The sequence below is a fragment of the Symphalangus syndactylus genome, chromosome 12 (genome assembly GCF_028878055.3).
Source record: "Symphalangus syndactylus isolate Jambi chromosome 12, NHGRI_mSymSyn1-v2.1_pri, whole genome shotgun sequence".
Classification (NCBI taxonomy): domain Eukaryota; kingdom Metazoa; phylum Chordata; class Mammalia; order Primates; family Hylobatidae; genus Symphalangus; species Symphalangus syndactylus.
The window spans coordinates 145,189,908-145,208,827 of record NC_072441.2 but is presented as its reverse complement, the minus strand read 5'-3'; the positions used below and the strand labels follow the sequence as shown (position 1 = coordinate 145,208,827).

At 49.1% G+C, this 18,920-nt stretch overlaps 2 protein-coding genes across 5 annotated transcripts in view; both read left to right on the top strand.

Annotated features, from left to right (window-relative positions):
- LCK (LCK proto-oncogene, Src family tyrosine kinase) overlaps window positions 1-8,664 on the top strand; it is a 35,869-nt gene extending 27,205 nt beyond the window's left edge. For 3 of the 4 annotated variants that reach the window (XM_055255536.2, XM_055255535.2, XM_055255537.2), the window contains 4 exons: window positions 2,274-2,350; window positions 2,443-2,596; window positions 2,681-2,812; window positions 8,006-8,664. In XM_055255536.2, the coding sequence (XP_055111511.1) occupies window positions 2,274-2,350; window positions 2,443-2,596; window positions 2,681-2,812; window positions 8,006-8,208 (566 nt within the window). In that variant the 3' untranslated portion in view covers window positions 8,209-8,664. Of the gene's footprint in view, window positions 1-2,183; window positions 2,351-2,442; window positions 2,597-2,680; window positions 2,813-8,005 lie in introns of all 4 variants that reach the window. The other variant, XM_063627963.1, reaches the window with a different exon arrangement.
- A 6,294-nt stretch (window positions 8,665-14,958) lies between these two features.
- The window catches only part of HDAC1 (histone deacetylase 1), a 42,068-nt gene continuing 38,106 nt past the window's right edge, over window positions 14,959-18,920 (top strand). The window contains exon 1 of the mRNA XM_055255553.2: window positions 14,959-15,116. Within this exon, the coding sequence (XP_055111528.1) occupies window positions 15,068-15,116 (49 nt within the window). The 5' untranslated portion in view covers window positions 14,959-15,067. The remainder of the gene's footprint in view (window positions 15,117-18,920) is intronic.

The window sequence follows — 18,920 nt, the reverse complement described above, 5'->3', positions numbered from 1 at the left end:
AAAGCGAGTGGGTCCCTAGCCCTGTTTCTCTCCCTTCTGCCCCTGAGCCTTGGGAGGGCAGGTCTGCCACCAAAGCCCTCTTTTTCAGTTCTGAGTCAGCCCCCCACCCCTGCACCCCTCTTGGTCTGTTACTGGACAGAGTGAGAGCCCCAGGAAGAGGAATATGAGTTTCTAGCCTCAGCTTTGTTCACGCCAATTTGCTGTGTGAGAGGCCAAGTGCCTGCACTGTCTCTGGTGCTCAGTTTCCCCAAGTATAACAGCAGAAATCTAAATGGGCTCACCAGAAATAATACAGAGTATTCTTCAAGGCCTCTAGAGTCTGACTGCCTGGGTCAGAAGCCTGGCTTCATGATTTTATGGCTTCGTGATAATTACATCACCTCTTTCTGCCATGGTTTCCTACTAAAATAACGCATTAGTAACTTCCTCACAGGGTCTTGTGAGGATGAAATAATTAATGCATACAGAGCAGTTAGAACTATGCCTACTTCCAGGTGCTGTGGCTCAAGCCTATAACCCCAGCACTTTGGGAGGCCAAGGTGGGTGGATCACTTGAGCCCAGAAGTTCAAGATCAGTCTGTGCAACATAGCGAGACCTCATTCCTACAAAAAATGTTTAAAAATTAGCTGGGCGTAGTGGTGTATGCCTGTAGTGCCAGCTGTTTGGGAGGCTGAAGTGGGAGGATCACTTGAGCCCAGGAGGTCAAGGCTGCACTGAGCTGTGATTGTACCACTGCACTCCAGCCTGGGTAACAGAGTGAGACCTTGTCTCAAAACAAACAAAAAAAACCCACAAAACAATGGCTACCATATAGTAACTGATCAATAAGTTTGTTGCTGTTATGTGGCTGTGATTCTTTGGGAGTGTAAGATCTATCCTTCTTTCAGGAAGAGAAACAAGCTGTTCATTGGCTAATGGGAAATGGCAAATAGATTACGTCATGTGTATCTTTGTTTTTTTTTTGAGTCTCACTCTGTCTTCCAGGCTGGAGTGCAGTGGCACGATCTCAGCTCACTTCAACCTCCCCCTCCTGGGTTCAAGTGATTCTCATGCCTCAGCCTCCCAAGTAGCTGGGACTACAAGCATGTGCCACCATGCCTGGCTAATTTTTGTACTTTTAGTAGGACAGGTTTTCGCCTTGTTGGCCAGGCTGGTCTCGATCTCCTGACCTCAGGTGATCCTCCCGCCTTGGCCTCCCAAAATGCTGGGATTACAGGTGTGAGCCACCACGCCCAGCCTATCATGTGTATCAACTTTGATTGGTAGTTGCTTGTAGTGCTGGAGAAGGATTCTGGGGTTCATTGGAAGTGAGTGCCGGGAATGATTAGTAACATCTGCCATGGACATAATGGAAGAATGGCAGTGTATCTATGTCTATGTATTTGCTGTGTGTAGGTGAGGCCTTTGTCTTTGGTAACTAGTTCAGCACTCATAGTGGGGACACTCAGGTTGCTGTCATCCTTTTACAGGGTTTTAATCTCTTGGGAAGGGCTATTGGTCACTCACTGCATCCTAGCAACTCCCATCCATGTCCAGCTGCCCTCCACTATGAGACAGGTGGTCCCTCAGACCCCCAGACCCCCTCTTTCTTATTCCATCCAATATATTCAGCACATTGTTACTGTTTCTTACTCTCGGCTGGGCACCAGGAACATGGATGGATGAAACAAGGTTCTCGTTGTCAGAGAAACCTGATTTTAGTTACAGCTACTGGGGAAACCAGAGTTTGTGCCATGGGAAAGTGCCAGCATGCCCATGGGAGTGTAGATGATGATCCAGTTTATTATGCCTGGTAGGATCTAGAGAGGCTTCCTAGAGGGGCAGTCTAGCTGGGCCATGAAAGAAAAGTAGAATTTTTTTAGCAGGCAGAGATGAACCAAAGAGGCTTTGGGGTGAGAGCCTAGTGGTCTGAGTGTAGGATCTCAAAATTGCTAAAGTGTTTGAAGTCAAAGGCAGAGAGTGGGGGAAATAGAAGAAGCTACCAGTGTGGACCATGCCAAGCTTTGGATACTAGTTGAGGAGTCTGGGTTCTACCTTATTGGTGATGAAAAACCTACAGATCACTCCCAGCATGCTCTACCCTATAGCCCCTCCGCAAAAAAACCTTTACATATTCTGGGCATCCTTACTCTGAACACACACTCCCCATTCTCACTCTTCACTCTTCCTTTCCACGTGTCAGACACACTTCTAGACTCCCAGTTGGAGGAGAAGGGTCTGGGGGCCTCCCCCTGGGGCAACTTGGGCCAGCAACTCTTGCTTCTGCCCACAGGGAGTCTAGTGGATTTTCTCAAGACCCCTTCAGGCATCAAGTTGACCATCAACAAACTCCTGGACATGGCAGCCCAAGTAAGGAGACTGGGGAGGGGGCTGGGCAAGGGCACAGGCCAGTGACGTGAAGACATCTGGCTCAGGACTGCTGATCTGTGTTTGACCTGCAGATTGCAGAAGGCATGGCATTCATTGAAGAGCGGAATTATATTCATCGTGACCTTCGGGCTGCCAACATTCTGGTGTCTGACACCCTGAGCTGCAAGATTGCAGACTTTGGCCTAGCACGCCTCATTGAGGACGACGAGTACACAGCCAGGGAGGGTAAGTGTGAGATTTAAGGGTGGTCTGGGCCCTGCAGGGTCTGGCCAAGCAGACCCAGGTGACCTCACTCTGCCTCCTCCTTAGGGGCCAAGTTTCCCATTAAGTGGACAGCGCCAGAAGCCATTAACTATGGGACATTCACCATCAAGTCGGATGTGTGGTCTTTTGGGATCCTGCTGACGGAAATTGTCACCCATGGCCGCATCCCTTACCCAGGTTAGAGCCAAGGGCAGGAACTGAAAGGGTGATGGGAAGGGCAGCAAGTCCATGTCTTCACATTCAATTCTTTCCAGTCTCAGAATCTGAAACTTTGTAGCTGCATCTCCTCTATCCTCTCAGGGGTATGACTCCAACATCCCCAGGCAGACGCCACATCTCCCAGGGCTAGCTTCCATCTCCGTATCTCTCTTTTATAACCCCAGCTCTTTTCTTTTTCTCTTTTTTTCTTTTTTTTTTTTGAGACGGAGTCTTGCTCTGTATCCCAGGCTGGGGTGCAGTGGCGCCATCTCGAATCACTGCAACCTTTGCCTCCTGGGTTCAAGTGATTCTCCTGCCTCAGCTTCCCAAATAGCTAGGATTACAGGTACATGCCACCATGTGTGGCTAATTTTTTGTATTTTTAGTAGAGACAGGGTTTCAGCATGTTAGCCAGGATGGTCTCAATCTCCTGACCTCGTGATCGGCCCGCCTCGGCCTCCCAAAGTGTTGGGATTACAGGCGTGAGCCACTGCACCTGCTCCAGCTCTTTTCTTTGGTTCTGGCCCAGGCAGCCTAGTATGGTAGAAGAAAATCTAGCTCAGGGACAAGAGGCCTACCTTTTATTAGCAGATCTGCCACTGTGGCTAACTTTGTTTGGCCTTGTTCAGATCATTCCTGTGCCTAGTGAAGCTAGTCACTTCACTTCTCTGAGCCTGTTTCCTGATACTAAAAATAAGAGACTAGGCCAGGTACAGTGGCTCATGCCTATAATCCCAGAAGTTTGGGAGACCAAGGTGGGAGGATTGCTTGAGCCCAGGAGTTTGAGACCAGCCTGGGCAACTGGTCGAAACCCCATCTCTACAAAAACAAAAATTAGCCAGGTTTGGTGGCACGTGTCTCTAGTCCCAGCTACTCAGAAGCCTGAGGTGGGAGGATCACCTGAGCCAGGCAGGCAGAGGTTGCAGTGAGCCAAGACCATGCCATAGCACTCCAGCCTAGGGCAACAGACCAAGACTCTGTTCAAAAAATGAAAAAGAGAGACTCCATCTCTACAAAAAAAAAAAAAAAATTAAAAATTAGCTGGGCACGGTGACACACATCTCTAGTTTCAGCTATTTGGGAGGCTGAGGTGGAAGGATCATTTGAGCCCAGGAGGTTGAGGGTGCAGTGAGCCATGATCATTCTATTGCACTCCAGCCTGAGCAACAGAGAGAGAACTTGTCTCAAAAAAAAAAAAAAAAGAAAAAGAAAAAAGAAACAATGAGAGACCATTTGTGAAAGAGCCTGACTTATAGTAGATTGTCAGTATACACTGACTCCTCCCACTATCTCCTGGACAAAGCCCTTTACCCCTGAATTCAGCCAAGACAAGGATGGAATTTTTGAAAGGAACTTGCTAAGAAACTCTGGGGAAAGGAAATGGAGCACAAAGACAGGCGTAGGGAGGTCATGCGGCACAGTGGCTAAATTTGTAGAAGCTTCCCATATCCCCAGAGCAAGGTGAACAGACCTTTGCTCCAAGGAAGGTAAAGACACCTTGGAAGGCCGGATGCAGTGGCTCACGCCTGTAATCCCAGCACTTTGGGAGGCCGAGGCACGTGGATCACAAGGTCAGGTGTTCGAGACCAGCCTGACCAACATGGTGAAATCCCGTCTCTACTAAAAAAATATATATATATAAATTAGCTGGGCATGGTGGTGCACGCCTGTAATCCTCGATACTCAGGAGGCTGAGGCAGGAGAATTGCTTGAGCCCGGGAGGCAGAGGTTGCAGTGAGCCAAGATCATGCCACTGCATTCCAGCCTGGGCGACAAAGCGAGGCTCTGTTTCAAAACAAAAACAAAAATAACCACCTTGGAGACAGGTGAAAAGCTGAGGGGCTTCCCTGCCCTGGGCTTGCCCCAACCCAGAGTCCAGGGATAGTGCTGGAGCTGGAAATACGGAAATATTCTCCAGTTATCCTGCCAGGTGTCCTCACTGCTCCTCCCCTGTTCCCACAGAGGCAAACCCATAGGGAATGTATCTATTAGAAGAAAATAGGCAGTGAAAGCATGATGATAAATGGCAACTGACATATAGCATTAGGGTCAGGGAGACAATGGGGAGAAATGGGGACCTTGGTAAACTTGCAGCTGCTCCAGCAGATGGCTGCAATTAAGGCGTGGGGGACCCAAAAAAACAGATCTTTTGTTTTTTTAAGAGAAGCCAAAACTTGGAGTTTTAGGAAAATTTGTTCATTTCCATTTATTGGCGATTGATTCAAATTGTTTAAAAGCACTCTAGGGGCCGGGCACAGTGACTCACACCTGTAATCCCAGCACTTTGGGAAGCTGAGGTGGGTGGATCACAAGGTCAGGAGTTTAAGACCAGCCTGGCCAACATGGTGAAACCCCGCCTCTACTAAAAATACAAAAATATTAGCCAGGCCTGGTGGTGGGCACCTGTAGTCCCAGCCACTCAGGAGGCTGGGGCAGGAGAATCACTTGAACCGTGGAGGCAGAAGTTGCAGTGAGCCATGATCACGCCGTTGCACTCCAGCCTGGGCAACAGAGTGAGAGTCCCTCTCAAAAATAAATAAAAATAAATAAATTAATTAAATGAATAAATAAATAAAACCACTCTAGGGCCAATCCAAAGTGGATCTGTGGGCTATACTCAGGCTGGATTTAGCCTGTGGGCTTGCACCCTTAACTCTGGCCATGGGTGTTTAGTTCCGTGGCCTATGTCCTCCTATGCCTCAATTTTAAAATGGGAGAGTCCCGGCCAGGCGTGGTGGGTCACGCCTGCAATCCCAGCACTTTGGGAGGCTGAGATGGGCGGATCATGTGGTCAGGAGGTGGAGACCAGCCTGACCAACATAGTGAAACCTCATCTCTACTAAAAATACAAAAATTAGCTGGGTGTGGTGGCATGCGCCTGTAGTCCCAGCTACTCGGGAAGCTGAGGCAGGGGAATCGCTTGAATCTGGGAGGCAGAGGTTGCAGTGAGCTGAGACTGTGCCGTTGCACTCCAGCCTGGGCAACAGAGGGAGACTCTGTCTCAAAAAAAAAAAAAAAAAAAAAAAAAAAAAAAAAAAAAAAAAATGAGAGTCCCATAGGTAGAGGCTCCCTTGTACAAGTCCTGGGGAAAAAGGGTCTCTGTTGACCAGGCTTTAGTCCCAAGCTTTCCAGGAGCAAAACTTTGATTTTGTAAATACCCTGTAAGGTTTTAGTCTTTGGGAACTGCTTGTCACAATCTTTGTTCAGAAGACTGAAGGAGAAACCAGACACTACATGAGCAATTTAGAAATAGGGAAGGAGGGAGCTATGTTACTGCTGTGATCATGCAGTTCTCCAGAGCAGCTCTTCTTGGGGTCTACCTGCCAAAAGCCTGCCAGAGGGGCCAGGACCAGCATAAAGAGAGAGAACCAGCTCAAAGACTATTTCATCTGGGTCATGGAGGGGCCTGAGGAACCTTCTCAAGCCCAAGCAAAGTCTGCTTTGTGAGGCCCAGGGTCCACTTGGCTTCCTGATGCAGGATGTCATGTGCCTGGTCTTAAAACTGGAGAGACCTCACCACTGTCTTGGTTGTGGGTGCCCATCCTGCCCTGGGCCCTGACCTTCTCATCATTCCTACCAAATAATAATAATCCCAGGTGCCCTTTATTATTTATTTATTTATTTATTTCAGACAGAGTCTCTGTCGCCCAGGCTGGCGTGCAGTGGCATGATCTCAGCTCACTGCAACCCCTACCTCCTGGGTTTAAGCTATTCTCCTGCCTCAGTCTCTCGAGTAGCTGGAATTACAGGTGTGTGCCACCACGCCCAGCTAATTTTTGTATTTTTTTAGTACAGACAGGGTTTTACTATGTTGGCCAGGCTGGTTTCAAACTCCTGACCTCAGGTGATCCACCCGCCTCGGCCTCCCAAAGCATTGGGATTACAGGCATGACCACCACAGATGGCCTCAGGTGCCCTTTATGAAGCATCTCCAATCAAGACTTTCTGTGCCTGGATAGATTTGATGCTTTCTGTGATTTATACATAATAATATATATATATTATTTTTCTTTCTTTTTTTTTTTTTTTGAGACAAGAGTCTGGCTTGAGTTGCTCAGGCTGGAGTGCAGTGGTGCAGTCTCAGCTTACTACAACCTCTGCACCTCCACCTCCCGGGTTCAAGCAATTACTGTGACTCAGCCTCCCAAGTAGCTGGGACTATAGGCACGTACCATTACACCCGGCTAATTTTTGTATTTTTAGTAAAGATGGGGTTTTGCCATGTTGGTCAGGCTGGTCTTGAACTCCTGGCCTCAAGTGATCTGCCTGCTTTGGCCTCCAACCGTGTTGGGATTACAGGCGTGAGCCACCACCCCTGGCCTGTGCACTATATTTGATGCTTTCTGTGCACAATCTCATTCAATCCTCATAACAATTCTGTGAGGTAGGAACAGTTATTTACTCTATTTTCCAAATAAGGAAACTGGGCTCACCCAAGGTTCCACAACTAACATGTGTGTATTATTGAGCATTTAATTTACACCAGGGGAGCTGGTCGTGGTGGTATGCACCTGTTGTCCAGCTATTTAGGAGGCTGAGGTGAGAGGCTCATTTGAACTGAGGAGTTCAAATTTGCAATGTGCTATGATTGTGCCTGTGGACAGCTGCTGCATTCCAGCCTGGGCAACATAGTGAGATCCCTTATCTGAAACATTTTTTTTAAGTAAATAATCAGCTGGGCATGGTGGCTCACGCCTATAATCCAGCACTTTGGGAGGCCGAGTCGGGCAGATCACCTGGGGTCAGGAGTTCAACACCAGCCTGACCAACATGGAGAAACCCATCTCCACTAAAAATACAAAATTAGCTTGGTGTGGTGGTGCATGCCTGTAATCCCAGCTACTCGAGAGGCTGAGGCAGGAGAATTGCTTGAACCTGGGAGGTGGAGGTTGCGGTGAGCCGAGATCGCGCCATTGCACTCCAGCCTGGGCAACAAGAGTGAAACTGCATCTCAAAAAAAAAAAAAAAAAAAAAGGAAATAATCTATACCAGGCACTCCAAGTGGTGCGACTGACATTCAACAAGTACCGCTAGTGTGACCTTACCATTGATGAAGACCAAGCTTCTTTTGGATTGGTGCTCACACTGTGCCAGTTGAATATTCCTAACATTACCCTCGCCTGTGGGCTTCCAGTGCCTGACCTTGATGCCCTTTCTCCCATCAACCCCTAGGGATGACCAACCCGGAGGTGATTCAGAACCTGGAGCGAGGCTACCGCATGGTGCGCCCTGACAACTGTCCAGAGGAGCTGTACCAACTCATGATGCTGTGCTGGAAGGAGCGCCCAGAGGACCGGCCCACCTTTGACTACCTGCGCAGCGTGCTGGAGGACTTCTTCACCGCCACGGAGGGCCAGTACCAGCCTCAGCCTTGAGAGGCCTGGAGAGGCCCTGGGGTTCTCCCCCTTTCTCTCCAGTCTGACTTGGGGAGATGGAGTTCTTGTGCCATGGTCACACGGCCTATGCACATATGGACTCTGCACACGAATCCCACCCACATGTGACACATATGCACCTTGTGTCTGTACACGTGTCCTGTAGTTGCGTGGACTCTGCACATGTGTCTTGTACATGTGTAGCCTGTGCATGTATGTCTTGGACACTGTACAAGGTACCCCTTTCTGGCTCTCCCATTTCCTGAGACCACAGAGAGAGGGGAGAAGCCTGGGATTGACAGAAGCTTCTGCCTACCTACTTTTCTTTCCTCAGGTCATCCAGAAGTTCCTCAAGGGCCAGGACCTTATCTGATACCTCTGTATTGTATGCTCCTCCTTGGTGCCTGGCCTGGCACACATCAGGAGCTCAATAAATGTCTGTTGATGACTGTTGTACATCTCTTCGCTGTCCACTCTTTGTGGGTGGGCAGTGGGGATTAAGAAAATGGTAACTAGGTCACCCTGAGTTGGGGTGAAAGATGGGATAAGTGAATGTCTGGGGGCTCTGCAGACCCCTTCAAACGGGACAGTGCTCTTCACCCCTCCCTGAAGGATTCATGGTGACTCCTACCTGGAATCCCTTAGGGAATGGGTGTGTCAAAGGACCTTCCTCCCCATTATAAAAGGGCAACAGCACTTTTTACTTATTCAAGGGCTATATTTGACCTCAGATTTTGTTTCTTTAAGGCTAGCTAAATGAAGCAGCGGGAATGGAGGAGGAACAAATAAATCTGTAACTATCCTCGATATCCTCATTTTTTTTTTTTTTTTTTAGACAGGGTCTCATTTTTTCATCCAGGCTGGAGTGCAATGGCATGATCATGGCTCACTGTAGCCTCAACCTCTCCAGCTCAAATGATTCTCCTGTCTCAGCCTCCCGGGTACCTGAGACTACTTTCTTGAGGCCAGGAGTTCAAGGCTACCCTCGGCAACAGAGTAAGATCCTGGTCTCCAAAAAAAAGTTTTTAAAAAACCAAACACACTTAGCCGAGCATAGCAGCTCATGCTTGTAGTCCCAGCAGATGAGGAGGCTGAGGCATGAGGATTGATTGAGATATGATTGTGCCACTGCGGCACTCCAGAGTAGGCGACAAAGGGAGATCCTGTCTCAAAAAAAAAAAAAAAGGAAGGCTTCATTGAGAAGGTAGGTGGCTTTTGAGCAAAGATTCCAAGGTGAAGGAGTGAGCCTTGTATGGAGGAGGGGGAGGAGCAGTCAGCCAGAGGGAATAGGGTGAGGCAGGCGTTTACCTGGCATGCTTTGAGAGAGGGGGATAGATCCCTACAGGCCTGGGGCCTTGCGGCCTCTGCAGAAGCCATTTTGAGGAAACTTTGCAGGAATCTCTGCAAAGCTGATATGATCTGAATTACATTTTATCTTATTTATTTATTTTTATTATTTGTTTATTTTTTGAGACGGAGTCTCGCTCTGTCGCCCAGGCTGGAGTGCAGTGGTGCGATCTCGGCTCACTGCAAGCTCCGCCTCCCGGGTTCACGCCATTCTCCTGCCTCAGCCTCTCCGAGTAGCTGGGACTACAGGCGCCCGCCACCACGCCCGGCTAATTTTTTTGTATTTTTAGTAGAGATGGGGTTTCACCGTGTTAGCCAGGATGGTCTGGATCTCCTGACCTTGTGATCCGCCTGCCTCAGCCTCCCAAAGTGCTGGGATTACAGGTGTGAGCCACCGCGCCTGGCCTATTTTTTTATTTTTAATTGAGATGGGGTCTCACTCTGTCACCCAGGCTGGAGAACAAAGGTGAAACCTCAGCTCCCTGCAGCCTCTGCCTCCTGGGCTCAAACAATCCTCCCACCTCAGCCTCCTAAGTAGCTGGGACCACAGGTACACACCATCACTCCCGGCTAATTTTTTGTATTTTTGGTGGAGACGGGGTTTCACCATGTTGCCCAGGCTGATCTCAAACTCCTAAGCTTAAGTGATCCGTCTTCCTCAGCCTCCCAAAGTGCTGGGATTACAGGCGTGAGCCATAGCGTCCAGCCCTGACTTACATTTTAAAAGGATGGCTCTTACTGCTGTCTTGAAAATAGACTGAGTTAGTCAGTTTATAAAACTGGGGAGATTTTACATAAAACTCCAGATTTCTGCCTTCTCTTGAAAAATAGGGGCTAGGTGGTTTGGCTCACTCCTGTAATCCCAGCATTTTGGAAGGCCAAGGTGGGCAGGTTGCTTGAGCCCAGGAGTTTAAGACCAGACTGGACAACATGGCAAAACCCTGTCTCTACCAAAAAAAAAAAAAAAAAATTAGCAGGGTGTGGTGGGGCGCACCTGTAGTCCCAGCTACTCAGGAGGATAGTTTGAGCCCAGGACGTCAAGGCTGCAGTGAGCATGATCCTGCCATTGTACTCCAGCCTGAGCGAAAAAGAGAGCGAAACCCCATCTCAAAAAAAAGGGAAGATTTAGCTATGTTGGACTCATCTGTCCTCGTGGAGCTGAATAATGGCCACCCCTCTACTCCCTGTTGGTCTTAGACAATGAAACTGAGTGTTAGTAGCTATTTACCACCAGGCTCATGCTTGTTGTTCTTATAATAAAGATAAATGGTTTAATAAATGGTATAATAAAGAAAATTATATTATGGTATTATACCATTTAATAAATGGTATAATAAAGAAAATGGTTTTTTGCACCCACATTTCCATTAAAAAGTGAGAAAATAAAGATACCTGAGGATGGCAGAGTGTTTGATGAAAGATGGGGAAATGTTGGCCGGGCACGGTGGCTCACACCTGTAATCCCAGCAGTTTAGGAGGCCGGGGCAGGCTGATCACAAGGTCAGGAGTTCAAGATCAACCTGGCCAACATAGTGAAACCCCGTCTCTACTAAAAATACAAAAAATTAGCTGGGCGTGGTGGCAGGTGCCTGTAATCCCAGCTACTCGGGAGGCTGAGGCAGGAGAATTGCTTGAATCCGGCAGGCAGAGGTTGTGGTGAGCCGAGATCACACCATTGCATTCCAGCCTGGGCCACTAGAGCGAAACTCTGTCTCAAAAAAAAAAAAAAAAAAAAAGCCAGGCGCAGTGGCTCATGCTTGTAATCCCGGCACTTTGGGAGGCCGAGGCAGGCGGATCACGAGGTCAGGAGATCGAGACCACGGTGAAACCCCGTCTCTACTTAAAATACAAAAAAAATTAGCCGGGCGTGGTGGCGGGTGCCTGTAGTCCCAGCTACTCGGAGAGGCTGAGGCAGGAGAATGGCGTGAACCCAGGAGGCGGAGCTTGCAGTGAGCCGAGATTGCGCCACTGCACTCCAGCCTGGGCGACAGAGCGAGACTCCGTCTCAAGAAAAAAAAAAAAAAAAAGAAATATGGGGGAATGTCATATTTCTTTATTAAAGGGAAAATAATCTAATTTTAAAATTTTATTTATTATTTTTATTTTATTTTATTTTTGAGACGGAGTTTTGCTCTTGTCACCCAGGCTGGAGTGCAATGGCGTGATCTCAGCTCATTGCAACCTCTGCCTCCTGGGTTCAAGTGATTCTCCTGCCTTAGCCTCCCTAGTAGCTGGGATTACAGGCGCCTGCCACCACGCCTAGCTAATTTTTATATTTTTAGTAGACATGGGGTTTCACCATGTTGGCCAGGCTGGTCTCGAACTCCTGACCTTGGGTGATCTGCCCGCCTCGGTCTCCCAAACTGCTGGGATTATAGGAGTGAGCCACAGCACCCGGTCTCTAATTTTTATTTTTTATTTTTTTAATTTTAATTTAATTTTCTTTTTTGAGATGGAGTCTCGCACTCTCCCTCAGGCTGGTGTGTAGTGGCACCATCTGGCTCACTGCAAGCTCCGCCTCCAGGGTTCACGCCATTCTCTTGCTTCAGCCTCCCGAGTAGCTGGGACTACAGGCGCCCGCCACCAGGCCTGGCTAATTTTTTGTATTTTTAGTAGAGACGGGGTTTCACTGTGTTAGTCAGGATGGTCTCAATCTCCTGACCTCGTGATCCGCCCGCCTCGGCCTCCCAAAGTGCTGGGATTACAGGCGTGAGCCATCGCGCCCAGCCCTGATTTTTAAAATATACAAAAAAAGGGCTGGGTGTGGCAAACAAAGAGCATCTGATTCATAATAATGTAAATCTATCACCTGACTGACCTGCTGCCACACCTCATGATCTCATCTGATCCCCACATGCCTCTTTGGGATACTGTGTGCAGCCATAGCGTCGGTGAACTTTGTATTCCTACCCTCCCCATTTTTGTTATTTTATTTTATTTCTTTTATTTATTTGAGACAGAGTCTCACTCTGTCATCCAGGCTGGAATGCAGTGGCCTGATCTCGGCTCACTGCAACCTCCACCTCCCGGTTTCAAGCGATTCTCTGGCCTCAGCCTCCTTAGTAGCTGGTATCTACAGGCACACACCACCACGCCCAGCTAATTTTTGCATTTTTAGTAGAGGCGGGATTTCACCATGCTGGCCAGGCTGGCCTCAAACTCCTGACCTCAGGTGATCTGCCCACCTCAGCCTCCCAAAGTGTTAGGATTACAGGCGTGAGTCACCGCGCCCGGCCTTCTCCCCATTTTATAGCAAGGGAAATGGAGGCCCAGAACGGTTAAGTAAACCCACCCAGGGCTAGCTGAGAATTAGCAACACAGAACTGGGAGTAGGATTTGTTCCCTGGCCCTTTGCTGTTTCTATTATAGAGCCACCCAGTCTTAGATTTTCTGTTACTTTATAATTAATGACTCAAATGCAGTTTCTGAGTGAGAAACACAAGTCCCAAACACTCTTTAAAGAGGCATAAAGATGTATCTTGTTGTTTTCTTTTGTTTGAGACAAGGCCTGGCTCTATTGCCCAGGCTGGAGTGTGGTGGCATGATCTTGGCTCACTGCAACATCTGTCTCCTGGGTTCAAGCTATCATCCCACCTCAGCCTTCTGAGTAGCTGGAACTACAGCAGCGCGCCCCCACACCCGGGTAATTTTTCCATTTTTTGTAGAGACGGGGTTTTGCCATGTTGCCCAGGCTGGTCTCGAACTCGTGAGCTCAAGTGATCCACCCGCTTTGGCCTTCCAAAGTGTTGGGATTACAGGCGTGAGTCACTGTGCCCAGCCTCTTGTTGACTGTAGGACCACAAGTAGGTGGCTAACTTAGAGCACATCGGAAGCACTCATTAAATATCGACATTATTGTAGTTATTTTAATAGCCCAGCATTGCACTTTTAGGTCTTTCAGCTTTCAGTGATGATCAGTTGATAACTGATGATCTGGTGGAGTGGTTCTCAATGGGAGAGTTGGGGGCAATTTTACACTCCCTTACACCCCACTAATCTTCCCCCCAACCAAATGGTAAAGCTATTTCACAGTACTTGGCAATGTCTAGAGACAATTTTGGTTGTCACAGCCTGGGGGGAAGGTGCTACTGGCATTTAGTGAGTAGAAGCTAAGGATGCTGCTTAATTTTTTTTTTTTTTTTTTTTTTTTTTTTTTTTTGAGACAAGAGTTTCGCTCTAGTTGCCCAGGCACAGAACAGCTTCCTACAAAAAAGAATTACCTGGCCTAAAATGTCATTAGCTACCAGGCTGAGAAACCTGCCCTCCTAGGCCAGGCGCTGTGGCTCACGCCTGTAATCTCAGTATATTGGGAGGCCGAGGCGGGCGGATCCTGAGGTCAGGAGTTCGAGACCACCTTGACCAACATGGAGAAACCCAGTCTCTACTAAAAATACAAAATTAGCTGGGCATGGTGGCGCATGCTTGTAATCCCAGCTACTCGGGAGGCTGAGGCAGGAGAACCGCTTGAACCCAGAAGCAGAGATTGCAGTGAGCCAAGATCACACCATTGCACTCCAGCCTGGGCAACTAGAGCGAAATTCTTGTCTCAAAAAGAAAAGAAAAGAAAAGAAACCTGCCCTCTTATCATAGGATAATCCCATTCCCTCCTGTCTAAAGAGACGCCTAGTCATCCTGGGTGACTGCATCAGGGAGGTAGGTTTTGGAGTCAGAAAGGCTGGGTTCTGTCACTTTGTTACAGTGCCTCTGGTGCAAAGAAGGCATTCAGAAAACCCTGTACAATTGAAAAATTGAATTTAATTACTTTGTGTAACTTTGAGTAATTCACAGAAGTCTGAACTTCTTTATCCTGTCCTGTAAAATGGAGGTAAAAAGCCCTTGGCCGAGAGCTGTTTTGAGGAAAAACTAAAATAACATTGGTAAACTGTCGCACAGTGCTTGGCACACAGCAGCCCCTCGACAAACAAACATTAGCTTTCTTTCCCTTTCTTGTCAGTTTCTTCCTCTCCAAACCCGCGTGTTGCTTTTCTTTTTAATTTAATTATTTTTCTGTAGCCCTCCTTTGCGGTCACAAACTCGCTTTCTAACCCAGGTTCAGCCCTTTTATTGGCTGAGTGACCTTGTGCAAGTCACTTTTCTCCTGTAGGCCTCGGTTTATTCTCCGTAAAATCAGAAAGTTGGCCTCCGATCTCCAAGCACGCTTTTCACGACGAAGTGGGACTGTTAAGTTTACAGAGCTGCTTTCCTCCCCCGGGACTGATGGTACGGTCCCCGGGCGACTCCCCACCCATCTGTCGCAGACCTTGGTACAGGCCCCGGGGGCCCTCCGCGGCCTCTCCGGGCTGCCCTTGCCCCCTGCCGAGTTCCGGGCCCGTGTTTGCGCAAGCTGATTGGCTGGAGCGGTGCCCGGGCTGCGCGGCTATAGGTGAGCCCAGGAGGGGACGGGCGGGGCGGGCCGGAGGCCCGCCCCCTCCCCCCTGGGTCGGACGCCGAGCGGAGCCGCGGGCGGGAGGGCGGACGGACCGACTGACGGTAGGGACGGGAGGCGAGCAAGATGGCGCAGACGCAGGGCACCCGGAGGAAAGTCTGTTACTACTACGACGGTGAGCACCGTCCTCGCGGCGGGGGCGGGGGCGGGGCCAGGCCGGGCCGGACCGGGGACCTGGAGGCTGAGGCTGGAGCGCCGATGGGAGGCTGCGGGAGGCGGAGGCGCTGGGGAGAGGCTCGGAGCGGAGGCTGCGAGGGGGAAGTCGAGGCTGAGGGAGGAGGCTGCGAGGAAAGGAGATCGAGGCTGAGACCAAGAGAGGATCGCGTGGGGGAAGCGTGAGGTAATCTTGGTGGGAAGATTCTGAGGAAGTCTGATGTGGAGAGTTTGAGTGGGACTCCTAGAGGGGAGGGTGCCTCGGAGCGGGGAGGCTGAATCTGATGGAGACGGCTGCAAGGATACATTTTCTTGCCGAGAACCCAAAGCTCTTCCCTGCCCCGTCCCTTTCTCATCTTTTCTGGGGGAAGAGTCCTGCACGACTGGTCGCCCGCCTCCCCTCCCCCAGCCTCTGAGCGGGGCCTGCGGTTGCTACTGCGACGTGGGGCGCCAGGGGTTGCAAGGAGAAGGATGCAACCTGTTAAAACAGACTTCTCACTTAATCTCTCAAGCAGGTTACTGTGTTCGAGGAAGTGTTGAGGAGCTGGGGCCGTGGGGTTGATCGGGTCACCCTTCCCAGTGACCGAAGTTCTATCCGTGTGAGAGCTCAGAGTGTTAGGGGAGCACAGAGAAGAGGCACCGAACTCCACCTGAGGAGTCAGAGAAGGAGGGGACATCTTAGGACCTGAAGAACAGGAGTTCTTAGCCAGGCACAGGGAAGGCAAAGATAACAGCAAGTTTCAGAGGCAAGAGAGAGGATAGGACCTTTGAAAAACAGGCATTTGGCCGGGCGCGGTGGCTCACGCCTGTTATCTCAGCACTTCGGGAGGCCGAGGGTGGTGGATCACCTGAGGTCAGGAGTTCGAGACCAGCCTGGCCAACATGGTGAAACCCCGTCTCTACTAAAAATACAAAATTAGCCGTGCATGGTGGCGTGCGCCTGTAATCCCAGCTACTCTGGAGCCTAAGGCAGGAGAATCCCTTAGAACCCGGGAGGCAGAGGTTGCAGTGGGCTGAGATCGTGCCACTGCACTCCAGCTTGGACAACAGAGCGAGGCTCTGTCTTAAAAAAAAAAAAAAAAAAAAAAAAAAAAAGATGTAAATAGGGACTGGACCATGAAGGGCTGGGCATGCTGTCCCAAGGAAGTTGGACTTTATCGAGGGTACTTGTGAATGATTCAAGTTTTATGCAGGTTAGTGACATCATCAGGTTTATACCTTAGAAATTAAAGTCATGGGGGCCAGGTGCAGTGGGTCACGCCTCTAATCCCAGTACTTTGGGAGGCCAAGGCAGGCAGATCACTCCAGGCCAGGAGTTCAAGACCAGCCTGGCCAACACGGTGAAACCCCATCTCTACTAAAAATACAAAATCTAGGCTGGGCGCAGTGGGTCATGCCTGTAATCCCAGCACTTTGGGAGGCTGAGGCGGGCAGATCATGAGGTCAGGAGTTCAAGACCAGCCTGACCAACATGGTGAAACCCCATCCCTACTAAAAATACAAAAATTACTCGGGCGTGGTGGTACACACCTGTAATCCCAGCTACTCAGGAGGCTGAGGCAGGAGAGTCGCTTGAACCCAGGAGGCAGAGGTTGCAGTGAGCCAAGATTGTGCCACTGCATTCCAGCCTGGGCAACAGGGTGAGACTCCATCTCAAAAAAAAAAAAAAAAAAAAAATTAGTGAGGTGTGGTGGCACATGCCTGTAGTCCCAGCTACTCAGGAGGCTGAGGCACTAGAATTGTTTGAACCTGGGAGGCAGAGGTTGCAGTGGGCTGAGATCTCACCACTGCACTCCGTCCTGGGCAACAGAGCGAGACTTCGTCTCAAAAAAAAACAACAAAAAAATAAATTCAGATTGTAGGGGTAAGGAAGAAGGCATGGATCCCAAGTTCCTGGTGTGGGCAATTTTTTTTTTTTTTTGAGACGATGTCTAGCTCTGTCACCCAGGCTGGAGTGCAGTGGCGTGATCTCGGCTCACTGCAACTGCAACCTCCACCTCCCAGATTCAAGGGATTCTTCTGCCTCAGCCTCCTGAGTAGCTGGGATTACAGGCGTGCGCCACCATGCCTGGCTAATTTTTGTATTTTTATTAGAGATGGGGTTTCACGATGTTGGCCAGGCTGGTCTCAAACTGACCTCCAGTGATCCATCTGCCTCAGCCTCCCAAAGTGCTGGGATTATAGGCATGAGCCACACTTCCTGGCCTCTGGTGTGGGCAATTTGATGGTGACTGTTTGGAGGTTTGGAGAATGCCATGTCAGTTGATGATAACTTTTTTTTTTTGAGACGGAGTCTCGCTCTGTCGCCCAGGCTGGAGTGCAGTGGCGCAATCTCAGCTCACTGCTGCTAGCTCCACCTCCCGGGTCCACGCCGTTCTCCTGCCTCAGCCTCTCGAGTAGCTGGGACTACAGGCGCCCGCCACCACGCCCGGCTAATTTTTTGTATTTTTAGTAGAGATGGGGTTTCACTGTGTTAGCCAGGATGGTCTGGATCTCCTGACCTCATGATCCACCCGCCTCGGCCTCCCAAAGTGCTGGGATTACAGGCGTGAGCCACTGCACCCGGCCCCAACTTTTTTTTTTTTTTTTAAACTTCTAGAGACGGGGTCTCAATATGTTGCCCAGGCTTGTCTTGAACTCCTGGGCCTGGCCTCAAGCAATCCTGCCACCTCGGCCTCCCAAAGTGCTGGGATTACAGGCCTAAGCCACTGTTTTTTTGTTGTTGTTTGTTTGTTTAGAAATAACTATTGATAACTGTTAAGATGTTTAGGGGACATCCAAGTAGAGGCATCCAGTAGGCAGTTTAGAAGATAGAATTTTTTTGGTAGTCGTCAGTATCTTAGTCTGCTATAACAGAACAGTGTTTAGAAAGAACAGAAATTGCTAAATGTGGTGGCTCATGCCTATAATCCCACTACTTTGGTAGGCTGGGGCGGACGGTTCTCTTGAGCCCAGGAGTTTGAGACCAGCCTGGGCAACATACGGAGACTCTGTCTCTACAAAAAGTAAAAAAATTAGCTGGGCATGATGGCATGTGCCTGTAGAGAGGCTGAAGTGGGAGGATCACTTGATCCTGGGAGGTCGACTCTGCAGTGAGCCATGAGCGCACCACTGCACTCCAGCCTGGGAGACAGAGTGAGACCTTGTGTCAAAAAAAAAGAACATAAATGTATTTCTCATAGTTCTGGAGGCTGAGAAGTCCAAGGCTAGAAAGTCCAAGATCAGGGTGCCAGCATTTGGTGTCTGGTGAGGGTCTGGTCTCTACTTCCAATATGGTGCTTTGAATTCAGTTTCTTCATATGACAGAAGGTGGAAAGGCAAAAAAGGATAAACTCTGTTTTTTTACAAGGCAATTAATGTATTAGTGAGGATGGTAGAGTCCTTGAGACCTAAACACCTCCCAAAAGGCTCCACTTCCAAACACTGTTGGCATTGGGGATTATGTTTCCAACACATGAATTTTGGGGGACACATTCAGACCACAGCAATCAGCATATGGGTAATTATTTTATTTATTTGTTTGTTTGTTTGTTTGTTGTAGAGATGTTGTTTTGCCATGTTGTCCAGGCTGGCCTTGAACTCCTGGGCTCAGCCTCCCAAAGTGCTGGGATTATAGGCGTGAGCCACCATTCCTGGCTGCTAGCAATTTTAATTATAGTAAATTTAGTCATAAAGGATGCAGTCACCCAAGAAGTTATATAGAATTCCAGGGTGGAATTCTAAGGAAGTGGATTGAGGAAAAATTTAGTGCCCCTCATGCTGTGTA